Source organism: Anomaloglossus baeobatrachus, chromosome 3 (genome assembly GCF_048569485.1).
Source record: "Anomaloglossus baeobatrachus isolate aAnoBae1 chromosome 3, aAnoBae1.hap1, whole genome shotgun sequence".
Classification (NCBI taxonomy): Eukaryota; Metazoa; Chordata; class Amphibia; order Anura; family Aromobatidae; genus Anomaloglossus; species Anomaloglossus baeobatrachus.
In genome coordinates this window covers 57,879,083-57,906,503 of record NC_134355.1, presented here as the reverse complement: position 1 = coordinate 57,906,503, position 27,421 = coordinate 57,879,083, and the positions used below count along the sequence as shown (strand labels likewise).

The window sequence follows — 27,421 nt, the reverse complement described above, 5'->3', positions numbered from 1 at the left end:
AGTCATCACACTTGATTTCATTTGCACAATGTTGCAATGTTTCCACACTGAGGTGAGGTTATTGTCCTGAGGAGTTCCAGCAATGTGTTATTGAAGTGTAGATTTATAGCGTCTAAACCTTTAATTGGGCTGAGAACATTTGGAAGTTAAGTACTTAATTTGGCAGAGGGCGCAGTACATAGCGTTTCTTGTGTGCATGAGACAATGTTTAATTTATCTTTTATTATTGGTACAGTATGCGCAACACTAAACATTTACTTTGCTAAACGATTGGAACTTGTTCCTGACAAAAGGATTAATTTGTGGTTTTGCACCTAATATTTTATGCTGTTTGTTATAAAGTGATTTGCAGATGATGGAGCCAGACACAAATAGATTTATCACACATGATGGCAGAGTGTGGAAATGGATCACACCAGGTGTAATGGAAAGGGTTCTGGTATAAGAAATTATAATAATAATAATATTAATAATAATCTATATTTCTATAGCGCCAACATATTCCGCAGCGCTTTACAATTCATGAGGATCATATACAAACAAGTAACAGTTATAGAAGATACAATATTTAGAGGGGAAAAAAGACAACCCTGCTCGTGAGAGCTTACAATCTACAATGAGATATGGGGTACAAGTGCTTTTTTTACAATGAGAATCCAGCCATCTCAAGGAAATGGGGGATGGATAATGGCTTCCTTGACCAGTTGGCCAGAACCTTGAGATGCATTTGGGTGCCATGGAGTTTGACGTGGGGTTATGTTCTGAGAAGGCGTGGAGGGACTATGTGAATTTAGTTCGGCTATGGAGTGTGATAGGCTGCCCTAAAAAGATGCATTTTTAGGGAGCGTCTGAAGCTGAGTAAGTTGTGATTCGTCCTAGCTTCTTGGGGTAGAGCATTCCAGAGGATTGCTGCAGCTCGGAAGAAGTCTTGGATCCGTGAGTGGGAGGTTCGAATTAGTGAGGATGTTAATCGAAAGTCATTTGCAGAGCGTAGAGAACGGGTAGGATGATAGACAGAGAGGAGGGTGGAGATGTAGGGGGTGCCGCATTGTGGAGAGCTTTGTGGGTGAGAACAAGCAGTTTGAATTGGATCCTGTGATATATGGCCAGCCAGTGCAATGACTGGCATAGAGCAGAGGCATCCGAGTAGCGGTTAGCCAGATTAGTGACCCTGGCTGCTGCATTAAGGATGGACTGTAGAGGGGAGAGTCTAGTTAGGGGGAGACCCATTAATAGAGAGTTACAGTAGTCGAGGCGAGAGTGGCTCAGGGCCACGGTAAACTAAGAAGCTCCAAAGTAATAAAAAAAAGTTTATTGAAGATCCCAATGATGGGAGATGTTAGTTATAGGACCAAGTATTGCTTGACTTGGTAGCTAAAGTGACTTTGGTAGCCTGTTTACAAAGACTTTGCAATACAAACACATTAGATAAGGTCAAAAGGCATCCAAGTATCTTCAATGCACCCTTGTCTTATAGGGGCAAACCTAAGCTGGGTTCACACATAGCGACAGCGACAACGACGTCGCTGTTACGTCACCATTTTCTGTGACGTAACAGCGACCTTGTATGTCGCTGTTATGATCGCTGCTTAGCTGTCAAACACAGCGACGCAGCAGCGATCATAAGGTTGCTACATGTGCAGAGAGCAGGGAGCCGCGCACACTGCTTAGCGCTGGCTCCCTGCTCTTCTAGCTATAGTACACATCGGGTTAATTAACCCAATGTGTACTGCAGCTACATGTGCAGAGAGCAGGGAGCCGCGCACACTGCTTAGCGCTGGCTCTCTGCTCTCCTAGCTACAGTACACATCGGGTTAATTAACCCGATGTGTACTGCAGCTGTATGTGCAGAGAGCAGGGAGCCGCGCACACTGCTTAGCGCTGGCTCCCTGCTCTCCTAGCTACAGTACACATCGGGTTAATTAACCCGATGTGTAATGCAGCTACATGTGCAGAGAGCAGGAGCCGGCAGCACAGGCAGCGTGAGAGCGGCGGAGGCTGGTAACGAAGGTAAATATCGGGTAACTACCTTGGTTACCCGATGTTTACCCTGGTTACAGCTTACCGCAGCTGCCAGATGCCGGCTCCTGCTCCCTGCTCGCTTCATTTCGTCACTCTCTCGCTGTCACACACAGCGATCTGTGCGTCACAGCGGGAGAGCAACAATAAAAAAAACGAACCAGGGCTGTGTGTAATGAGCAGCGATCTCACAGCAGGGGCCAGATCGCTGCTCAGTGTCACACACAGCGAGATCGCTAATGACGTCACTGCTGCATCACAAAAACCGTGACTCAGCAGCGATCTCAGCAGCAATCTCGCTGTGTGTGAAGCACCCCCTAGTCCAAGCACTTAAAGAGGACCAACCAGCAGGATTTTCCTATATAAACTAAAGCCAGTGCTATACTGGGGCTATCATGCTGATTCTATACATACCTTTAGTTGTGAGATCGGATGTATACTTTGTGAATTACAGGCAAGTAAAGTTTGTGAAATACACTGTTATTTGATTGATAGCAGCTACAGAATATCTAATAGTTGCGTCGGATTTTCCTATTTATTCCCGCCCCTGTCTGCCTCCCTATCCTTGTTTCCCCACTGTTCTTCCTCCCTCCTGCCCTAACTATAATAACAGGGACAGGCACACAGACAGGGGCGGTAATAACTAGCAAAACCCAACCCACCTCTTAGATATATTGCAGCTGCACTCCTTGGCTAGGTCCTTCCTGGAGGGATATCTGGCTAGTTTCTGTGTCGAGACTCATAACAGAGGCTCCATGGACTTTTTTGATTTGCATATTTCCCAGGGGGCAATGCACCTAGGATTTCACTGTTTTGAGCGCCCTCGTTGGCTGTCAGCAGTGGTTTCTCTGGCTGGTCTCCCCGAGATCAGTGATTGTTTTGTCTTGTTGGTCTACTAGGCATTGCTCCCACCTAGCCAGAATCCTACTCCACACTGATGAGGGGCAATACCCCGAAACAGCTGTCTGGATGGATACCTGGCCTTGGTATTCCCCTTGTCATATCTTTAAAATTGTCAAAGAGTTGGATATTGACTAAACGGGCCACTTAATATGGTGGTTATAGTGGTCTCCTAAAAAGAGCCACTCCTTGGCCAGGTCCTTCCTGGAGGGATATCCGGCTAGTTTCTGTGTTGAGACTCCTAACAGAGGCTCCACGGACTTTTTTTATTTGCATATTTCCAAGGGGGCAATGCACCTAGGATTTCACTGTTTTGAGCGCCCTCGTTGGCTGCCGGCAGTGTTTTCTCTGGCTGGTCTCCCCGAGATCAGTGATTGTTTTGTCTTTTAGAGAGCCTGGTGGGCAGTGCAGGATTAATGATGGAGAGTTAGAGAGCCTGATAGGCAGCACAGGATTAGTGATGGAGTGTTATTTTTTTTAGAACTGTTTGCCATAAATCCCCCCAAATCCTTCCATTTTGCCTATAAATTAAAATATTAATGTTATTCGTTCTCATATCCTAATATTATTTACTAGTATGCACAAAAGGTCAAGTGGTCAGTGGTCAGTACCGGATGCTCGCCAAGCACGGAGGCTTCGTCTGGGTGGAGAGTCACGGCACAGTCATTTACAATACACGCAACTCGCAGCCACAGTGCATTGTCTGTGTGAACTACGTCCTGAGGTGAGGAAGCAAAAAATAGCAATTTTGTATTGCATCTACTATATATGATTAATTCACCAATCAGCTTAGTCTTTTCACTACTGCAACTATTTAATGGTTATTTCTCACATTATAAGTTAACATCTATGGTGGATAGGTGATAACTTGCTGATCGATGGGGTCTGAGAACAGGTCCAGCTACCATATTGAGAACAGAGCTCTGAAATGCCCTGGTGGATGGATCGGTGGCACCAATGCTCTCTTCGTTGGTTGCCCAAACCGCAGATATCATGAATCAGAGCTTGGTTGCACGATTGCAGTCAGTTATCTTTCTTAGAAGTGTTGCTCGTTTCAGAGAAGACATACTTTGGAAGGCCAGCTAAGAAAGCCCAGACTAGAAAATGACAACCTGCTACGGTTGATTAAATGGTCTCTCCCTTTGCACATGTGTGGGAAAGGACTGTCAATCAACTAAAGTGGGACAGGGAGAAGTTGTGGGGGCGGTGCTGTACTAGTCAGTTCTCACCCTGTATTCCTTGGACCTAGATCTAGAGGAGATGAGTGAAAAATAGGGTCTTATTAGTAAAGACAATGTGATAGGACCACAGCAATTGCTTGCTCACGTGGGTAGATCGTGTGAGACACAACCAATATATAAACGAAAAGTAACAGCTGCAGCAGCCCCCACATTATAGAAGTACAGACAGTGGAGATGAGAGGGTTGAGAGATACAGCAGGTTCTTGTTCATGTGATTTTTATTCAACGCGTTTCGCGGTGGATACTCCATCAGGAATATCACAACTTGTGATTGTCCTGATGGAGTATCCACATCGAAGCGCGCTGAATAAAATCACATGGCAAAGAATTTAAATGGTCGTATGGAGCGCTGGGGTGGAAAAATGATATTAAATAAATAAATCCCTCTAAAAACCCACAACGCGTTTCGATAGGCAGAGCTATCTTCATCACATGAGCAGACACTGGCTTTATCTCTCTGTGAACAGCAGTGCTGCTTAACCTTTTCATCTCCACTTTCTATATTTCTTGGGCGGCAGCTTTTCAGAGGAAGACATACCTGGATGCAGTCCCGCAGCCTGGCTCCGATTCATGCTCCCTGTGGTTCAGGCAGCATAAATCTAGTGACAAGTTCCCTTTAAAATGAATGAGGCTAAGTTGCAGTACCAGACACAACCTGTGCACCACTGTGGCACTGTTATTGCAAGATAGCTCCCATATGTTTCTAACAAAATTACCACCCACTTAACTTGCAGTCTTCAAGCTTAAATCTTATTTTCGCATGCCGGATGAAACTAATCATAATGGACATGGAATTACACATTTTGACTAAAATAGTAATTTGTGGTGAAATATTGTTCTTTAAATAATTGTTATTTGAAGAAAATGTATTTCCTGTGTTATTTCATTTGCCTTTTGATCTTTTCCTCCACAGTGAGATTGAGAAAAACAACGTTGTATTCTCTATGGACCAAACGGAGTCTCTGTTCAAACCGAACCAGATGACCATGAGCTCCATGTATAACAACGTGGTCACCGATAAGACGAGCGACTTCCTGTTTGCCAAACTGAAGGAAGAGCCCGAAGAGCTGGCACAGCTCGCCCCGACACCAGGAGATGAGATCATCTCTCTGGACTTTAGTAAGTGGATATTCGGGAGAAATGGCTATGATGTGTATATGGGCAGTTGAACACTTTGCTATAACATTGACCCTCCCAAAAAATAAATGCATTCCTATTGCATTTACAGTATTTTGTTCTCCTGCAGGTGGCCAACCTTATGAGGAACCATCTACTTATAACAGCGGTGCCCAGAGCAGCCAAAGCAAATGGCCCTTGGAAGTCAAGAGCCACAATTCCCAGGCGGAGATTATTAACCTTCCATCCTTCACCGCACCTCAGGTGGCTCCAGGAAGTAGTACTCCAAGCGCTAGCAGTAACAGCAGCTGTTCTACGGTAAGAGATGTGTTCTGTGACCTTCTTTTGACTTTGTTCTTGGACATAGCATATCCCAATGAAAAAACCTCAAACCCCGCCCTCACTACCCTGGAAATGCTATGTTTATGGCTGGTTGTATATGGGCGGAAACCCGCACAGGCCAAATATTGACTTCCATTATACTCGTTACTCCTGTTGAGCTCATCCGAGTGTCTGACCAAATCGAATTGAGTAGCGAGCATTCGAGCATTTTAGTGCTCAGCTATTACTAGAGTCAACCATTAATGATAGAGGTCGGAGAATGGGCTTTTCATTATTCTGAAGAACCCGTGAACATGTGATAGTTATGACTTCATGGTTGATAAACTTGGCTGATCTTACATAACAGTTATTATCGGTACTCAGCTTCAAATGAAAGAAGTCAGAAGCATAGCAGACTTATAGGGTGAAATCATGGGACATTGTGATAGTGTCACGGATGTGTCACAGCTTGTAACGGAGGTGTCACGGCCAGTGTTAGTCCTTCATAGCAGTTGGTATCCTCTGACTTCCTTTATTAACCTCATCCTGGGGTGGTTTGGGTGCGGTTTATAGTTTGTTTCTTCAGAGGTAGTCTTCTGGTGCTTCTAAGACTTTTGTCGTTGCTGCTGCTCAGCTAAGTGTTTGTCTTTTCCCATCTACCAGGGCTCTGGTGATTGCAGTCATGTTTCCCCTGTATTGTATCGTTATTTAGCGTTTAGTGGGGTTGATGAAGAGCTCATCTCACCCGTTCCCTTTTTACGGTCCAGCACTAGGGATACCTAGAGTCAGGTATTCAGCTCAGCGCATAACTGAGGAACCTATCTAGGGTGGTGAGGGATCCCAGTGGGTTGTTGTCAGGTGTCACCACTTCTCCCTTTCCCTAGATGTAAGGCATTCCTGTCTGTTGTCCTATACTGGTGGTATAGCCTTTCTCTCCTGCCGTGACAGATAGTGAAGAATTCTCACCTGGGATAGCTTTATTATTAGGTAAAGATGTGTCTTGTATATTTTTGGTTACCATGCAGATCATCTGAATGAAAACCAAATAAACAGACCTTTGGAAAGGGGACTTGTAAGATTCAGTATCAGACTGGGGTTTTTTGGACCAAAGGAAATTATTTTGAGGACCAACCTCCATGTATAAAAGGTATTCCTAAATGAATCATAATCAAAACAAATTATTTAAAGACTATCTGCAAATCATCACTTAAATAGATATTTAGCTTACAGTCAGCAATTAGGGTCAATGGCTGGTCCCACCAGAGAGTCCTATGCTACTCTGGTCCAACCCTAATGAGGTCCAAATGGAGGATCCATTGTTAGGTGCCTTTTTACAAATAACTAATGATCTGAATCAAAACAATCCTTTTATGTATTTGTGTAAATGCAGTATTTTTTGGAATATATCAAGTAGTTTGACCTTGAGGTTGAGTTTACTCACTGAAGCACTGACGGACCTTGTGCCAAGAGTCTGTCCTGTTGTCTCCAAAACACTGACAGAGAAACATACATCAAAATCTACTACTGATACGTTCTGGGAAGGTTGCCCAAAACACATACCTGTTTCCAAAGGTTTACTCCAAAGTCTTTAGGTATTTCACTTGTAACTAAACGGATCAAGGTTAATAGGTTAAAATCACAATTGGTAGGCGAGGTGTCCTTGTATGTGTACCTGTGACCATGCCATGGACTGGATGTTCTTCACAGTTTCCACCTCCGATTTGATCAAACAAGACACTTAGCGGCCACAAGGACAATTTATCACTGTCATTTTTAAGTATTTCTTAGTGTTTTGATTCTGCAGAACTGTATGCCATTAACAATAATTACATCAGGATCTGTGCCAAAGCTTGACCGCAACATTTTACTCCTATGGGTTTGCCCGTCTTTGAACACCATGTTAGATACAAATGTAACTTACATAAAATACTTAAGTATTTGTGAAAATATATAGCATAGTTTGTGGTTTTCTCTCATCTGAGCAAATCAGTTCAGTGAATGTTTGAAACTTATCTATAAATATTGGATGCAGTCTCTCTTCACTCCATCAAATGGAGAGAATAACATCGGATCACACTCGGACCAATATTATTCTATGGGACCGTGCACAAGTCCAATTTTTGGACTAGCCCGGCCTGAGGAAAGAATCACAGCATGGCCAAGTTGCATCCAATTATCAGATCACAATTAACTATGCAAGTCAATAAGTTTGTCAAAAAACTGACCACATTAAGATGAGATCTAAGTTCAGTCCGATTGTCAAAGACTAATGGCTGCTTTACACGCAGCGACACCGCTAGCGATGTCGCTCATGAAAGCACCCGCCCCCCGTCGTTTGTGCGTCACAGGCAAATCGTTGCCCGTGGCGCACAATATCGCTAACACCCGTCACACATACTTACCCTCCTAGCGACGTCGCTGTGGCCAGCGAACAACCTCTTCGTTAAGGGGGAGGTTCGTGCGCCGTCACAACGACGTCACACAGCGGCCGACCAATAGAAGCAGAGGGGCGGTGACCAGCCGCATTAACATCACGCCCACCTTGTTGCCGGAGGACGCAGGTAAGCTGTTGTTCGTCGTTCCCGGCGTGTCACACGTAACGATGTGTGCTGCCTCAGGAATGACGAACAACCTGCATCCACAACGACCAACGAGATTTTAAAAATGAACGACGTGTCAACGATCAACGATTAGGTGAGTATCGGAGCTGTTCCATGCAACGACGTCGCTAATAACGCCGGATGTGCGTCACTAATTCCGTGACCCCGACGACATATCGTTAGATATGTCGTTGCGTGTAAATCCTACTTTACACAATTGAGAAGATAGAAATGTTTTTGGATAACAATCAGATTAGAGTTATAATTGATCCGATTTTCTTGGGTGGTAAATAATACGGTCGTGTGACTCTAGCCTAAGCATGCCTATTAGCAAATTTGATGAATGCTATCAATTACAACAAGCCGAAGTGTGAATACAGCTCTGGAGAATGATATAAAAGCATCAGTAGAAAACAAGTACAGTATTTACAAAGTTACTCAACTATGTATAGTAAAATATAATTGTAAAACGGGGTTCAGAAATGTAGTGTAGACACTGTATGGTATTTTACAAATATGTTACATTCAGGTAACACTCAGTTAATATAAGTTTAACATTTTGGTGATAGTTTTATTAGTGAACTCCCAAGGTTCAGTTCTTAGGCTGCGTGCCCACGATCAGTGTTCATAGCGTTTTGGACGCAGCATGCTTGAGCTTTGTCTAAAACGCTGCGATGTACAGTACTACCGTAGCACAGTGGATGGGATTTCTAGAAATCACATGCCCACTGTGCTTGTTTTTCCCCCAGCAAACACTGACCTGCGGTGACGGCTTTCTGAGCCGCAGCATGTCAATTGTTTGCTGCGGAGTCGCAAGTGTCCTCCATAGGGAGAGAACAAGAGAGAGGCCACAGCGCCCCGAACAATGATTGTGGGCACAGTAAGCTGTTGTCTCCTGCGTTCTCCTGTGGAGGAGACTCGCAGCCCCGGAAGTCAGGACCCGCCGAGTCCCGGACGCAGCGAGTCCTGATCGTGTATGCACATACCTTTAGACTTCTGCCATTCTCCATCTACACCTTCAGCTTGGGACAGCTCACAGAGGCCCACAACGTCCAGTTTCATCTTTATGCTGATGATACCCAGATCTACCTCTCTGAACCCGTTATCACCTCCTTACTAACCAGAATGCCACAATTCGCTAATTCAACCTTTTTCTACCCTCAATTTTAATACCTGATGTGGACAAAACAGAATTCATTATCTTTCTCCCATCTCACTCAACATCACCCCCTCTCCCGCCACAGACCTATCCATCATATTCAATGGCTCCTTAGTCCCACAAGCCCGCTGTCTCGGGGTAACACATAACTCTGCTCTCTTTCAAGCTACATATGCAAGCCCTTTCTACCTCCTGTCGACTCCAACTCAGAAATATTTCCCGGATTTGTACATTACTTAACCAAGATTTCGTAAAAACACTAGTGCATGCCCTCATCATCTCCCACCTCAACTACTGAAACATCCTGCTCTGTGGACCTGCCTTCTAACACTTTTGCTCCCCTACAATCTATCCTAAACTCTGCTGCCCAACTAATCCACCTGTCCCAGTGCTACTACCCGACCTCTCACCTCTCCTCTCTGCCAATCTCTTCACTGGTTTCCCATTGCCCAAAATTTCCAGTTCAAAACCCTAATCATGACATACAAAGCCATCCACAACCTGTCTCGTCCATACATCTGTGACCTTGTTTCTTTGTACTTACCTGCACGCATCCTCACAAGATCTTCTTCTCTACTCCTCTCTTATCTTGTCTTCCAATAATTGCAAACATGATTTCTCCCATATCTCCCTCATACTCTCGAATTCTCTACCCCCACACATCAGACTCTCGCCTACCATGGAAAGCTTTAAAAGAACCTGAAGATTTACCTATTCCAACAAGCCTATAAACTGCAGTAACCTTCAGACCTTCATAGCACCGAACGACCAGCTCTGCCCTCACCTACTGTATCCTCACCCGTCCCCTGCAGACTGTGATTCCTCGCGGGCAGGGTCCTCTCTCCTCTTGTACCAGTCTGTATTTTGTATTGTTCATGATTACTGTACTTGTTTTTATTATGTATACCCTCTTTTCTCATGTAAAGCGCCATGGAATAAATGTTGCAATAATAATAAAAAATAATAATAACATAATTATGGCAAGATTAAAAAAACAAACAAATCACTTATGCGATCAAATCTGCATCCTGAAACATAATACTAATAATTATCTTATTTCTTTAACAGCCAAGCAGTCCGGGAGAATACTACACCGCTTTAGAGGAGGATCTCAGAATCGAGTTGATCGAAAAGCTGTTTGCTATGGATACAGAGGCAAAGAATAAATGCAGTACTACCCAGGTATGTTGATTATACCTAGGAATTTATGCTTCCAGCAAAAAAAATGAGCAATTCATGGCCAGCATTTGGAAGAAAACCAGTTGGCAACATATGTCAGAGCTCAAATTCTGCTAATTAGGTCACAATTATGTGGTTTATTAAAGTGCAGGTAGTAATGGGTGAAGGAGGCAGCAGTAAAGCTGCAGCGGGTGCAGAGATACACTGTGTGCAGAATTATTAGGCAAATGAGTATTTTGATCACAATACTTTTTATACATGTTGTCCTACTCCAAGCTGTATAGGCTGAGAGTCAACTACCAATTAAGTAAATCAGGTGATGTGCATCTCTGTAATGAGGAGGGGTGCGGTGTAATGACATCAACACCCTATATAAGGTGTGCTTAATTATTAGGCAACTTCCTTTCCTTTGGCAAAATGGGTCAGAAGAGAGATTTGACGGGCTCTGAAAAGTCCAAAATTGTGAGATGTCTTGCAGAGGGAGGCAGCAGTCTTGAAATTGTCAAACATTTGAAGCGTGATCACCGAAAAATCAAGCATTTAATAGCAAATAGCCAACAGGGTCACAAGAAGCTTGTAGGGCAAAAAAGGCGCAAAATAACTGCCCATAAATTGAGGAAAATCAAGCGTGAAGCTGCCAAGATGCCATTTGCCACCAGTTTGGCCATATTTCAGAGCTGCAACGTCACTGGAGTATCAAAAAGCACAAGGGCCATGGCCAAGGTAAGGAACGCTGAAAAACGGCCACCTTTGAACAAGAAACATAAGATAAAACGTCAAGACTGGGCCAAGAAATATCTTAAGACTAATTTTTCAAAGGTTTCATGGACTGATGAAATGAGAGTGACTCTTGATGGGTCAGATGGATGGGCCTGAGGCTGGATCAGTAAAGGGCAGAGAGCTCCACTCCGACTCAGACGCCAGCAAGGTGGAGGTGGGGTACTGGTATGGGCTGGTATCATCAAAGATGAACTTGTGGGACCTTTTCGGGTTGAGGATGGAGTGAAGCTCAACTCCCAGACCTACTGCCAGATTCTGGAAGACAACTTCTTCAAGCAGTGGTGCAGGAAGAAGTCGGTATCGTTCAAGAAAAATATGATTTTCATGCAGGACAATGCTCCATCACATGCATCCAACTACTCCACAGTGTGGCTGGCCAGTAAAAGTCTAAAAGATGAAAAAATAATGACATGGCCCCCTTGTTCACCTGATCTGAACCCCATAGAGAACCTGTGGTCTCTCATAAAATGTGAGATCTACAGGGAGGGGAAACAGTACACCTCTCGGAACAGTTTCTGGAGGCTGTGGTGGCTGCTGCACGCAATGTTGATCGTAACCAGATCAAGCAACTGACAGAATATATGGATGGCAGGCTGTTGAGTGCATCATAAAGATAGGTGGCTATATTGGTCACTATTTTTTTGGGTTTTGTTTTTGCATGTCAGAAATGTTTATTTCTACATTTTGTGCAGTTATATTGGTTTACATGGTGAAAATAAACAAGTGAGATGGAAATATATTTGGTTTTTATTAATTTGCCTAATAATTCTGCACAGTAATAGTTACCTGCACAAACAGATATCCTATTAAGATATCCAAATCTAAAAAAAAAACAAAACAAAACACTCCAACATCCAAAAAAATTAAGCTTTGATATTTATAAGTCTTTTGGGTTGATTGAGAACATAGTTGTTGATCAATAATAAAAAAAATCCTCTAAAATACAACTTGCCTAATAATTCTGCACACAGTGTAGTAGTTGTCACTGGACTCTGCTCGTGGTGGCCTGAGAACACTTTGATATATTGTCTCAATGGTTTTTATCCTTTTTTTCCCAATAGAATGACTTTAATGAATTGGATCTTGAAACTCTTGCGCCATACATTCCCATGGATGGCGAAGATTTCGAATTGAATCCCATCTGTCAAGATGAGTGTCCCCTCGGTGACAACGCACAACCCCCCCAGCACAACATGAATAATATGAATGCACTATTCCAGTCCAGTGCTCCTCATGCACAGAACCAGTTGCTTCATCAAAACTTTTGTCATCCTATGGCAGCTAAAGGTAGTAATCCCAGCCAGGATCCTCTGCCCAATAGGATGTTTAATGGCGAGAGAAAATCTCCCCCATTACCAGTATATCAACCTGGCGCTGGTACACCACTGTCCTCAATGGGTAGGCGGCCCAACATACAATGGCCTCCAGATCCCCCAGTCAGTTATATGCATACAAGGTGGAGGGTGATGGACCAGTACAACGAGACGCCAACCAGTTCACCTACAGGACGTCAAATGCCTTTACACAGCATGCCATTATATAAGCAAAGGTGAGAATCTATCTATCTATCATCTATCTTCCTTTTTTATACTTAAAGACAAGTTATTCTTTATTCATGGTATTAGGCAGGGCTGGGCAAAGCATAGTCCTCAGACCACATCCTGCCCTCTGGCTGTTCTAGTCCACGCCATGGACCGAGACAGCCGAACGGCTGAAATCAGTGGCCCGCAGGCCGTACCATGCCCTCCACCTCCGCCCGTCTGCCACCGCTCGCTTTTTGCATCCTCAGGGTGCAGCAGCGGTGAACACATTGATGTTGGAGGCTCTGTCTTCCACCAATCGGCGTGAGGCACAGCAGACACGATGACGTCACATCATCGCGTGTGCTGTGCGGAGTTTCAGTGCATCGGGGGAACAGGACGAAGGGGAGTATGTGGTGCTTTGTTTTTGTTTGTTTCCATGTGTATGGGATGTTTGCATGTATATAGGAGGTTATCTGGGGGCTCATAAAGTAAATAGGAGGCAATGTGGGGGCTCATGCTGTATTTAGGAGGCTGTGTGGAGGATAAAAATGTATATAGGAGGCAATGTATGTGATACTCATAAAATCTATATGAGGCTATGTCTGGCTTATACTGTATACATGAGGTAGTAGGGCTCATAATGAATATAGGAGGATATGTGTGGGCTCATAATGTATATAGCAGGCTATGTGGGGGGCTCATGATATATATAGGAGGCTATGTGGGGGCTCATAATGTATATAGGAGGGTATGTGGGGGCTCATAATATATAAAGGAGGCTATGTGGTGGCTCATAATATATAAAGGAGGCTATGTGGTGGCTCATAATGTATATAGGAGGCTAGGTGGTGTGCATAATGTATATAGGAGGCTATGTGGGGGCTCCTAATGTATATAGGAGGATATGTGTGCGCTCATAATATATATAGGAGGCTAGGTGGAGGTTCATGCTGTATTTAGGAGGCTATGTGAGGGCTCATAATGTATATAGAAGACTATATGGGGCTCATAATATATATAGGAGGATATGTGGGGGCTCAGAAATGTATACAGAAGGCTATGTGGGGGCTCGGATATGTATATAGGAGGCTATGTGGGGCTCATAAAGTCTATAGGAGGCTATGTGGGGGCTCATGCTGTATTTAGGATGCCATATGGTGCTCAAAATGTATATAGCAGGCTATATTGGGCTTATATTGTATATAAGAGGCTATTGCTTAAATTGCTTAAAAGAAAATAGGACAGTCCTGGCCTGAGGCTGTGTATGGTATGGCAACTAATCCTCAATGTCAAGCAGCTTTATAGAGAAGGACGGCACTAACAGTGTTTATTAATAATGTTAGGCAGTCCCTTTAAAAGCTTATATTTATGGGGGCTTTTTACGGAAAAGGCTCCTGTTGTATTAGGTGGTAAATTAACATTTATGATCTGTTGTGTAGAATTTATAACACAGGAATTTATAAGGATTTATAATAAACACAATGTATCATTGTAACATGTTAATAAATAACATAAAGGCGCAGTGTAAATACATCTGGGACTCTTGTTTACAGATCACTTGAGAGTTTTGGTCAGCGGGGCAAAGATTTACACCCCAATGAAATCCCGTTCTCCGACAGCATGAAGAGGAAGCGGCAGCTCGACTACGGAGATCAGGGATTTCCACAGCTCAATGCGGTAAGGAACAAGAGAGGAAAGAAAGTGGGAACCAATGGTCAAAGGCAAAAGAGGACAGAAAGTGGGAACCAATGGTCAAAGGCAAAAGAGGAAAGAAAGTGGGAACCAATGGTCAAAGGCAAAAGAGGAAAGAAAGTGGGAACCAATGGTCAAAGACAAAAGAGGAAAGAAAGTGGGAAGCAATGGTCAAAGGCAAAAGAAGAAAGAAAGTGGGAAGCAATGGTCAAAGGCAAAAGAGGAAAGAAAGTGGGAACCAATGGTCAAAGGCAAAAGAGGAAAGAAAGTGGGAACCAATGGTCAAAGGCAAAAGAGGAAAGAAAGTGGGAACCAATGGTCAAAGGCAAAAGAGGAAAGAAAGTGGGAAGCAATGGTCAAAGGCAAAAGAGGAAAGAAAGTGGGAAGCAAAGGTCAAAGGCAAAAGAGGAAAGAAAGTGGGAACCAATGGTCAGAGGCAAAAGAAAGAACTGTAATACGAGATCCTTAGTTATTCGATGGTGTGTAGTACTCCCCGAGTCATATCTGTTCCTGGGAAAATATATGGCCACCACTATGGTCACACTTGGTGCTGTTCAGTAAACTGTGAAAGGTTTTGATTGCAAATGTATTTGGTATTGTACTGTTACGGGAGTTCAAAATCTGGGTGCCATAATGGGTATGGGTGTACAGAAAAGAGACTCAAGACTGGTGCTTCTTAAATGCACAGTTAAAGGGAATCTTGTCACCACTTTGACCTTTTTAAACTGTTAATATGGGCATACAGGTTATAGTATGCTGACAATAGTCTTACCTTTATGTCCCTTATTAGATGTCTTGTTGTTGAAAAATCATCTTTTATCACTTTATGTATATGAGTAGTGATGGGCGAACCCAAACTGTAAAGTTCGAGGTCCGTACTGAACACATAGTGTTCATGCACATGATACAAAACACGAGCGTTCCTGGGAAGCTTCCCTTGCTTGTCGGCCCCATTACCAACCATGTTAGTATGTCCCTGTGGGTGTGCTCACAATATAATGAATACGCAGCATCAATGGATGATCTCACTCACCTCTCCGCTGTTATCACCACCCAATGCTGGATTTCGGCTCAGTGCGTATGACCCCAGAGTTTGGGTCATGCGCACTATGAAACCGGGTGTATGCGTCCTGGCCTCAAACTGAAGTAGTGCGCATGATCGAAACTCCAGGGTCATGCGGACTAAAACGAAATCCAGTGTCGGGCGGCGATGGCAGCGGAGAGGTGAGTGAGATCATCCTCTGACGCTGCACATTCATTAGCATGTTAGCATGCCCACAGGGGTATACAGACATGCTAATGGGGGCGACTAGCCAGGGAAGCAACACCCTTGGGACTAGTCCCCGATCTCATTAGCATGCGATAAAAGAGCTTTAGAAACACTTTTCTGAAAGATCTCTTTAGCTATGCTATCAGATACAGGGACGGTTAGGCAGGGATTTGCAATATGCACCCAGAACCACGGGCAGTTCTGGGTGCATATTGGACCTGACAGGTTCCCTTTAAGCTGCGGGCCCATGATCAGGGTTCACAGCGTTTTGGATACAGAGTGTTTTCACTGATTCGAAAACGTTGCATTGTACAGTACAAGCACAGTGGATGGGAATTATAGAAATCCCATGCTCACTGTGCTTGCTTTTCCCAAAGTGTAAACTGACATGCGGTACGGCTTCCCTAGCTGCAGCATATCATTTTATGCTGCGGAGACGTGAGTGTTCTCCGCAGGAGCAACAGAGAGAAAGTCCGCTGCTGCCCGAACCCTGATCGTGGGCACGGATGCTGCGGTTTCCTGTGACGAACACTAGTGGCCAGAACATGCTGCATCCAGGACGCAGTATGCCTGGATCGTGGGCACGCGCTCTTACTGGGAGAAAAGGTCCCATAACAGAAAAATTATAAACTTGGACCTGGCTGCAAACTGAAAAAGAATGAACATAGTGTATTAATTAAATGTAACCACTAATATATGTAGAAATCATGTTTTCAATGTCAAAAGATTCATAACTTTTATAAGACAATTTAAAGGGGAAACGCTCTTAAAAGATAGCGCATAGTTCTCCTCACTCCTTTGTTCTAGTAAGTAATTCTCTACTTTAAGGACAATCTGTCAGCAGGATTTTGCTGCCTCATCTGAAAGCAGCATGATGTAGGCAAAGAGATCCTGATTTCAATGATGTATCACTTAGATTACTGGGTGCAGCCTTTCAGAATTTTTAGATTTAGCCATGTAGCAGAGTTAGGGGTACTTTGCACACTACGATATCGCAAGCCGATGCTTGCGATGCCAAGAGCGATAGTCCCCGCCCCCGTCGCAGCTGCGATATCTTGTGATTGCTGCCGTAGCGAATATTATCGCTACGGCAGCTTTACATGCACTTACCTGCCCTGCGACGTTGCTCTGGCCGGCAAACCGCCTCCTTCCTAAGGGGGCGGGTCGTGCGGCGTCACAGCGACGTCACACGGTAGGCGGCCAATAGAAGCAGGGGGCGGAGATGAGCGGGACGTAAACATCCCGCCCACCTCCTTCCTTCCTCATTGCAGCCGGGACACAGGTAGGAGATGTTCCTCGCTCCTGCGGCTTTATACACAGCGATGTGTTCTGCCGCAGGAACGAGGAACAACATCGTAACATCGGTCCTTCTGAAATTAAATTAAACATCCCGCCCACCTCCTTCCTTCCGCATAGCCGGCTTGAGCCGCGGTGACGCAGGTAAGCTGATGTTCCTCGCTCCTGCGGCTTCACACACAGTGATGTGTGCTGCCACAGGAACGAGGAACAACATCGTACCGTCGCTGCAGCTACATTATAGAAATATCGGACACTACACCGATGTTACGATTACGACGCTTTTTGCGCTCGTTAATCGTATCATAAAGGATTTACACACTACGATATCGACAGCGACGCCGGATGTGCGTCACTTTCGATTTGACCCCACCGACATCTGAGATATCGTACTGTGCAAAGTACCCCTAACAGTGAGGTGTCAATCAGAGAAGTGACAGTAGTCTGACGTTGTAGACCAAGCAATGATAAGGATAATGCTGCTTAAACAAACATATCAAATAAACAACAGATCGGACCACGACAAGACAGGCATCCATGAATTCTCTGTATAAACCCTTGCAGCATGCTAGCTTTAGCTTACATAGCAAAAACCTGGTGACAGAGTCCCTTTAAGAAGTAACTTTTCTTAGAAAGCCATGTTTTTTTCTATTTTGTTGACTACTGGATACTATTCCTTGTGTCAGTACAGCATAATCCCCAAAGTATCAGTCATTGTATTGAAGTTTTCAACATGTGCTCCATAGTGTATATTTCTCATTTTCTCTCTTTTTAGGCGGAGATACCAGATCACACAATCCCTTCAATGATGTGGAAACGTATGAAATATCTCAAACCAGAAATGCGGCCACTTGTTTCGGAAAAGAAATCCTTGAGTACAAGCGTTCTCACTGGTGAGGGAAAATATCTGCAATATATATCTAAAGACACATGTTCTGTGTGTCTCATGGTAACATGTTGGAGCACGTTTATTAATCACCTGTTTATGGCACTTTTCTCTGCACTTGTCAGTTTTGAAGTTTTGGCAAAATGGGTGCGACTTTATGAATTTGGGCGATACCTATACCTTTTTAGGCAAATGTCTTAAAATCAAAAATGGCACACATTTTGGAGAAAATCGACCTTTCTTATAAGGCATACATTTTATTTTCTTGCTTTAGGAAAGTCTTAAATGTGCAAAATTAATTAAGAGGCATGATTTTTTTTATAAATTTGGCACAATTTATTTTAGCATTCTTTTATTAGACATCCATGAGCATGTTCATATTCATATCGGCCAATAAAGACACCAGTTTTCTGCACGGAATTTGCTTTTGAGCCTGCTTTTGTTGCCACGTGTGGGTATGTATGTATATGTATATATATATATATATATATATGCACATACTAATCACAAAAAGTTAGGGTTATTTGGCTTTCAGGTGAAATTTACGGAAAATGTTCACGCTACAATGATATTTTATCAAGAAAGTAGAACATTTTTGTACAAGGAGCAATGGTGACTTATTCATCTCAAACAATTTATTGCTAACAGCAGGTCATCTAGCACGCAGACCACACTGATGTAAATGGTTTTGAATAGTCTGACGTGACCCTTGGGTGCCTCTCACTTCTCCTAAATGTGCCTGGAGTTGTGTAACATTCATCAACCAGTTCCAAAGGGCATCGTTCACAATGAAGCAATCATCAGTGTGGGATGTGGCTAAAGGATGTCCATTTCTCTGCCTTTCTGTGACTCTTCCAGTCTCTCTGTCTCTCTGTTGCAACCTGCTGATGACACTCTGTGACACTCTAAGCTCAGTTGCCACTTCCATGATAAAGAAGACTGTTTAAATACCAATTCTAAATAAGTTCACCTGAAAATGTTACAGTTCATTTAAGGATCAGCCTGAAATTTCACCCGAAATACTCAGATATCCCTAACCCCTACCTGTTTGTGAGTAGGATACATTCATATATATATATGTATATATATATATATATATATATATATACACATATATATATATACACATGCAGTACTCAGCATAATTGCACTCCAACAGATTTGTCAGAAAACCTTTAGTTTCAAAATACTCCTACAGATATGAGCCATTGATTGCAAACATGATTTGTCATTTTTCACAAACATAAAGATACATTTACTACCAAATTAATTCAAGTCATGTTGTGAAAATGAGTAAACCGCAGTGAGAGTCTTAGGAGCAAAGCTGAAGTTTAGACTACAAAATTCTAATTAAGAATTCATACACAGGAAATTCGAATTATTTATTAAACAGGCATCCAGCAGGTGACATGGTGGCATACTATCAGAAATGGCACCACATGGAAGAGAAATGTCACAAGACCATGTGAAGAAGAAATGTGACAGCTTCAAGATTATCAAAGTTATACTTACCAGTCAGAATACTATAGCAAAAGTGATATAAATACATGGAACTGCAGACATCTCACAGAGATGTCCAGGTTGACCTCGGAAGCTATCACCAAAAACAGAAGAAAATCGACAAGTAAGTTCACTGCAGTTATCTAAAGAAGTAGAAAGCCAAACTGGGGTGAGTGTTTCCTATGAATAATAGGACGTACACTGCAGAGGAATGGCAAGTATGGGTGTCATCCACAAAGAAATTGTTTCCTAAAGCTCATACGCCAATAAATCACCTACAATTTCCCAGGACCCATGATGAAAAATATGAAGACTACTGGGTTACAAAGGTGAGGAGTACAAGGAAAAATGCATGATGCCTACAGTCAAACCTGGTGGTGACAGTGTGCTTATGTGAGGCTGCATGAGAGTTACATTTCATTGATGGTATCATGAATTCACAGATGTACTAGTTTATATTGAATAACAAAATGCCACCATTACTCCATGTCTTTGGTAGACGTGCACTTTTCCAACATGACAGTGACCCAAAACACACATCTAAGGCCACTGTTGTATTTCTGAAGACGAACAGGGTAAAAGTGAATTAGTGGCCAAGTGTCTCTTGATCTGAACCCAACTGAACACCTATGGGGAATTCTGAAGAGACAAGTTATCATCACGCTTCGTCCAACAGAGCTCGTTCTTCAAGAATGAAGAAACTTAGATGTTACAGTATGTCACCAACTTGGTCATTACATGCCTAGAAGACGTGGTGGTGTTCATAAAAATCATGGTGGTCATACAAAATACTAGATGTAGTAGTTTTGTGGGATGTCAACTAATTTGAGTAAAACTGAAGATATTTAATGAATGTTGTATTGTTAACCTTACTTTCATATAGTGTGATTGTAGATGTATATTCATAGCCTCGGCCCATCGTGAAGCCTAATATTAATTTTGCATTATCCTTTTATGATTCTAGATGAGTACTGTAATAGGCACAGGGAGGTGAGCCCTCATATTACTCCACAAGCACAGTCACAACAGTGTGCATCAAACTCCAGAGAAAATAGGAGAACCCCTTTCCCAGGCTCGTACTTCAGCTGCAACTACCATGAATACAACATGCCACAATCCGAAAAAGCTAAAGGTACATTTTTCTTGATTTTTAAGTGATTAAGTGATGTTTTTCAGTTTTGGTTGAATTTCTAGCTGTTTTTCGTCAGTAAGATCAGGGCCAGGGTCCATGTTTATGTCTATGCAGGACATATGGAGCATTATATCAGTTATATCAGTTCTAACTGCTATAAAGATATATTAAGAAATTAATCACCAGTGGATTTTGGAACTAAAATTGGCATGATTGAAACGGTGAAGATTCTATTTTTGAAATATGTTCAATGGTGAACCATAAAGTGTAGCCATCACTATGGACCTGATCCATGGAGACCCGCGTTTTTCATGCCAGTTTTGATATGGTATTGGGGTGGAGTGCAAGGCGCCTTATTAGTTAAGAAGCACATTCCTCCTAACAAGTCAGGTAAGAAGCGAAGTTGCGTGCGCCTCTGTGTACACCATTTCGGGTCTGATGTAAGATTTGTGGCAAAATGAACGGTATCAGTCGCATTGAATTTAACGAGCAGGGAGTGCCATTCCAAAATCCCAACCCATACCTGCCATCTTTGTCAGATTTAGGAGAAAATGGTGTGAAAATGCTAAGAGCCACAATATTTTTGTGCAGCCTCGTGTTGCACAAGAAATTGGGACTTTTCCATGTTTTTTACCCCAGAATACTGGCGTAAAAAAGTTGATGAATTGGGGTCTATATTTTTTATGTATATTTTTTATTCAATATATAGTTCCTGCCTAGCATATCCTACTGAACGGTTGGGGTCTGGCTCTTGAGACCACTTCGATTGTTTAAAAAAACTCTGCAGCACGCTGTTCAGTGCGATGTACCGACTTAATAGAAAGTTTATTAGTGATGGGGGAATAGCAGCTACATGTGCTCGGATAAATTCAGAACGAATCCCAGCGTCCTATTCTGGTATTTGTCATGAATAACGACCCTAATGGAAGTCAATGGGGAACCTGAGCATTTTTCTTGTCGTGACAAACACTGGAATAGTACTCGGTATTCAGTAAACATTATCCGAACATGAATAGTTACTATTCGCCCTTCACTATTTGTGAGCCTTTACTCCAGTCTTTCCATTGAGGCCATACCCCACTCTGTGCACCCTGAAGCAGGAGCCCAGCTATTCTGCCTGCTGTGTGCAGCCAACTACAGAGTGATTTTTGCGTGATCACTAGGACATTTTAAGAAGGGAGTACATATTAAGGAAGAAAATGTAGCAATAAAACAATGCATAGACTTTACTATTATATACTGAAATATTCCATGGACCCCTGTAAGAGACTAGCTATAATCCCTTCAAGTCAACGATAAATGGGTGATAATTAAGAGTTTGATTTCAAAGGGGTCTATCCACTATCGATCCCAAGAACGTGAGACCTGACCCCACATATAAATGGACCATTATTGTGCATATGTTATCACCGCTCCATTCATTGTCTGTGGTCATGCATGTACAGAAGTGTCATAAGTGTGCTCTTGCAGTCCATTCTCATGGGCTCAGCTGCGATTATTTTTTATAAACCTGCTATAGCTGGGGTCCCCAACCTGTGGCTCAGGAGCCAGATGTGGCTTGTGAGCCCATAATGTGTGGCTCACGGCTGTCTGCCAGCTTGGTGGATAAGCACCAGGGCTAGCAAACAGCTATGAAGAGCAGGTCTCCAGGTAACGTTTGTGATTAGCCCTGCACAAAAGAGCAGATTTGAATGGAGGTAGGGTTGGAACCCTTGGATCTTGGTATACTGCCTCAGTGTGATTTCTGTGGAAGAGCTTTGGCTTTCATTATACTGGTAACGGGGGCTCTGGGTGTCACTACAGTGAGGGTGGCAAGAGCTGAATGTGGCTCACAACCTTTTATCACAGCTGAATCTGTCTCGAGACCCTCTCTCAGAGCTGGATGTGGCTCACAACCTTCTCTCAGGGCTGGATGCGGCTCACAACCATCTCTCAGAGCTGGATGTGGCTCGTGACCCTCTCTCCGAGCTGGATGTGGCTCACAACTTTCTCTCAGAGATGGATGTGGCTCACAACCTTCTCTCAGAGCTGAATGTGGCTCACGACCTTCTCTCAGAGCTGGCTGTGGCTCATGACCTTCTCTCAGAGCTGGATGTGGCTCACTGCCTTCTTTCAGAGCTGGATGTGGCTCACTGCCTTCTTTCAGAGCTGGATGTGGCTCACTGCCTTCTCTCAGAGCTGGATGTGGCTCACGACCCTCTCTCAGAGCTGGATGTGGCTCACGACCTTCTCTCAGAGCTGGATGTGGCTCACGACCTTCTCTCAGAGCTGGATGTGGCTCACGACCTTCTCTCAGACCTGGATGTGGCTCACGACCTTCTTTCAGAGCTGAATGTGGCTCACTACCTTCTCTCAGAGCTGGATGTGGCTCATGACCTTCTCTCAAAGCTGAATGTGGCTCACTACCTTTTTTCAGAGCTTAATGTGGCTCGTGACCCTCTCTCAGAGCTGGATGTGGCTGACAACCTTCTCTCAGAGCTGAAGGTGGCTTTCAAGGCCAGAAAGGTTGGGGATCTCTGCGTCATAGCTATGGCACAGCTTATGACACATCACTGTAACCAGGTCCCAATTAATCATTTCTGTATATGTCTCATTACAGCTTTGACCAACCGTCTCATCGGCCAATCCTTTGAGTCTTACCTGTTGCCAGAACTGACAAGATATGACTGTGAGGTCAATGTGCCGGTATTGGGCAGCTCCAATCTCCTTCAAGGCAGCGACCTTCTCAGAGCACTGGACCAGACCACCTGAAGAGAGACACGTTATTCTTCGACTGTTCAAATACAAGGCTTCAGTTTCTAAATCTATTTTACAAGTAGACAGTTTCTATCACTGATAAGAGTTTTACCGAATTTACTCACATATGGAACTTTGTTCACATTTACCAAATAGCGGCCTTACGGAAATGGCATGATATTAAAAGATAAGACATGCATCTATGTTTTTACCTGCTGTATTTTTCTTTATTTTAATAACAGATTGTATAGTATAGACTATGTTTTACACACGCTTATACCGGCGTAAAGTTAACTTATATTTTTTTAAGTGCCCACAATTGATCTTATGGTGCATATATCTTGTTTATTGTGCAGAATTCATAGAGAAATGGAAGTTGTTACTGTCACAAATAGGAAAATTCAAATACACTTTGCAATGTCATGTTTGTTTTCTTTTGTTTTGTTTTTTTTTTGTTTCTAATACCATAAGCATTATAAAATATATAAAATAGCAAACTTGACATTCCTATAATAATTCTGACCAATTAAATAAGTCATTCTTTGTGTTTTTTGAGGTCCCCGCCACAATTTAGGGTAATTTCTGTATCTCTGGTATTGAATTAAAGGGGTTATCCACTACTTTTACATTAATGGCCTACCCTTAGGATAGGTCATCAATTACAGATCGGCCGGGGTCACTTTGCACCCCCACCAAAAATCTCTTCTTGGTCCCGGCGGTGAAAGCAGACAGCTGGAAATGCTCAGTTCCAGAGCTTCTCCGTCTTATGATAACGGCCACGGTTGGGTACTGCACATCCACCTCCAATTCTAATCAATAGGAGGCAGATATGCAATACCCAGCCACGGCTATCAGAAGATGGAGCATCTCCGGAACTGAGCATTTCTACCTGCCTGCTACCGCCGCCAGGACCGGGGACAGCTGATCAGCGGGGGTGCCAGGTGTCAGATCCCAGGCGATCAGATATTGATGACCTATCCTAAGGATAAGCCATCAATGTAAAAGTAGGGGACAATCTTTTTAAGTGCAGTAAAGGCAGCCTAGGGGCTGAGAGACGGGTCCAGGGATGGGATATCTATAAGCTGAATCAATTTACTGTTCAAGATTTTAAAGGTTCACTAAAGTCGGAAACAGAGTTTGTGATCACTGTCTGAAAAATGCTTCAAGAAATTGAGAAAACATAAGTCATGTTTCTAGTTGACTCCTCATGGGCGGGACATATCTTGCATAGTTTTCATTACTGATATGGTAGCCCAAGACAGACATCTTCATGTTCCAGTCATTATAGCAATAGATGGGAAGACTAGGTTTTTAGTGTAATCTTTGAACCCTCATCTTTATTAAACGGGGATTCCAGTGAAAAAAAAACACTTATGTACCCTATTAGGGAGTTAAAAGTGGAGTTCTTTGTTCAGTATCCTCTCCATTTGTAAAGAGCAGAAAATGTTTGCACGGAGCATCTCACGCTCTGGAGGACCTGTCTTGTCCTGCATTACGCACACAATGCAGAATTTGATTAAGAATTGTGTAATACTTAATTTCCCCAGTGGGAGCACTGCAGATAATATCGACACTTACTGCATGGTTTCCCCACAGATTATAGCTGATCACTGGGAGTCCCTGAATAGGGACCCTTTATGATCAGGTACCCTTTTAACAAGAAGGGATTTCCAACGGGCCATTGTTACCAGATTCTCTTTGCTGTTTCCACTTTAGTATCCCTTTAGGAAACCCAACTCGGTCACAGACTTTTATATTTGCTCTATAAAAATAACACTAAATATGTAGATGGAAAACACAATCTGCATACACATTGATACCATTTATTGTGGTTGTGTCTGTTTCTGAAATTAATACAGCTACTTTGCACTAAATTTATCAAAAATTGGAGCAGTTGCCCACAGTGGCCAATCCGATTCCAGCTTTTATTTTTCCAAAATTCTTTGGAAGATGACAGCTACAATGCAATTGGTTGCCATAGCCAACTCTACTTTTTCCTTGCACCAATTTTAGTAGACCTCTCCAATTCTCTTAGTCATTTATGTGACTTAAAGGGATTGTCCATGATTACAAAAACCTAGCTACTTTCTTCCACAAATCAGCTGATATTGCTGCTTAGCTCCACTGGAATGAATGTGGATTAACTGCAATACCATAAATAACTTTTGGACAGGGGTGGCACAGTAAAAAAAATCTATATTTTTCAAATCTTGGACAATTCTTTTAATACATGTTACTTGCCATTATTTGCACCTGTCACATCATATTTCAAAGATTTTTTTTTACATAATATGAGAAATGACCAATCACATTGCTGCATTTCTGTATATGATTCACATTGATTTATCTCATTTTATATATATATATTTGTATACTACTACTACTACTAATCTACCGGTCTACATGGGTTAATGAACTACAGGGGACATGTAATGTTGCACAATTTGCCGTAATTATCCGTATATGATCTGTATGTGTAGACAGTTGACATATATTGCATTTAACATTTAAGGTAAAGGCTTCTTTTTATTGGTACAGTACATTTGTTTTTTGTATATTTTATTTTTCATGCGATTCTTGCTCAGATGTTTTATTTTCGTAAATGTAGCAGGAGCCGCCGGCGCGGTTATTGCTTTGCTGATGTATGAGGCATTATACAGTCTATCCAAAGGAATCTATTAATAACACTATTCACACATTATAACGGCAATCCTTCACATCCATCATTAACAATACAAATGCAGCCATTGGCTAGGACGTATTCATACTACCACTAGAAATAATTGGTGACTAGTGAATCCATAGTTGCCATCGGTCCTGAGTTTACTAGGTTTGTTCTGAATTTTTGTAAAAAAACAAAACATCTTAGCTAATTCGAGCATATCCTGGTCTTAAAGAGGACCAACCACCAGGATTTTATATATAAACTAAAGCCAGTGCTATACTGGGACTATCATGCTGATTCTATACATACCTTTAGTTTTGAAATCGGATGTATACTTTCTGAAATACAGGCAAGTAAAGTTTATCAAATTCACTGTTATTTGATTGATAGCAGCTACAGAATATCTAATAGGTGGGTCGGGTTTTGCTAGTTATTCCTGCCCCTGGCTGCCTGCCTATCCTTCCTCCCACTGTCTCTGTTATTACATGGGGAGGAAAGAGGGAGGAAGGACAGGCAGCAGAAAGGGGCGGGAATAACTCACAAAACCCGACCCAGCTTTTAGATATTCCGTAGCTGCTATCAATCAAATAACAGTGCATTTCAAAAACTTTACTTGCCTATATTTCAGAAAGTATACATCCGATCTCACAACTAAAGGTTTGTATAGAATCCGTATGATAGCGCCAGTATATCACTGGTTTTAGTTTATATATGAAAATCCTGGTGGTTAGTCGTCTTTAAAGGGGGCAGAGTTTATATAAACAAAGTGCCATCATGGCTTTTGTCTGTCCTGGGAGCTTGACGTCAATGTTTAAATTTTACCACCAGGGATGGAGCCATAGGTGTACCACTTAGCCTATAGAATGGCTAACTACTCTCGTTGTTAGCGATGGATTTACTTTTACATGCAATATACTGAATACCTAAACTGCATTACGCTATGAATCTCTTTTTTATATTATACCCGACTTATCTATCTATATACACACACGTGATTCAGCGTCTCAGAACTGTTTTATAGCTTAACTTGTGTTAGTTGATAGCTCTTCAAGTGCAAATAATTGGGTCGTACAGCTATATATTAATTAGCATGGGCATTTTTAGCAGTACAGTTTAACGTCAATGTAGTGGCTTATTGGTAACCACCATGATGGATGATGTTCTACTCAGGATCCTGCCAGAATTTGGTCTTACCAAGCCAACGTGCCATTGTATGAAGCAATAGTATGCCCGGTTCTCTATTTTGTATGATCTATTTCAGGGTTGTTTAAGTTCGTTCTCAGGGGTCTTTTAAAGAGCAGTATACCCAAATGTTACGTTATTGTAAGCATCAAGGGTGTTCCAATTTCATATATACAGTATATTTAAGAGATATGTGATAGTTGTGGGTCCCACCAATGAAACCA

The 27,421-nt window shown here is 42.6% G+C and overlaps 1 protein-coding gene across 1 annotated transcript in view; it reads left to right on the top strand.

The window, feature by feature from the left end:
- EPAS1 (endothelial PAS domain protein 1) overlaps positions 1-26,313 on the top strand; it is a 163,028-nt gene extending 136,715 nt beyond the window's left edge. Inside the window, exons 8-16 of the mRNA XM_075339194.1 lie at positions 3,496-3,643; positions 5,074-5,279; positions 5,407-5,594; positions 10,425-10,538; positions 12,377-12,864; positions 14,392-14,515; positions 17,872-17,989; positions 20,447-20,614; positions 23,214-26,313. Coding sequence (XP_075195309.1) covers positions 3,496-3,643; positions 5,074-5,279; positions 5,407-5,594; positions 10,425-10,538; positions 12,377-12,864; positions 14,392-14,515; positions 17,872-17,989; positions 20,447-20,614; positions 23,214-23,365 — 1,706 coding nt within the window. The 3' untranslated portion in view covers positions 23,366-26,313. The remainder of the gene's footprint in view (positions 1-3,495; positions 3,644-5,073; positions 5,280-5,406; positions 5,595-10,424; positions 10,539-12,376; positions 12,865-14,391; positions 14,516-17,871; positions 17,990-20,446; positions 20,615-23,213) is intronic.
- The last annotated feature ends 1,108 nt before the right edge of the window (positions 26,314-27,421 follow it).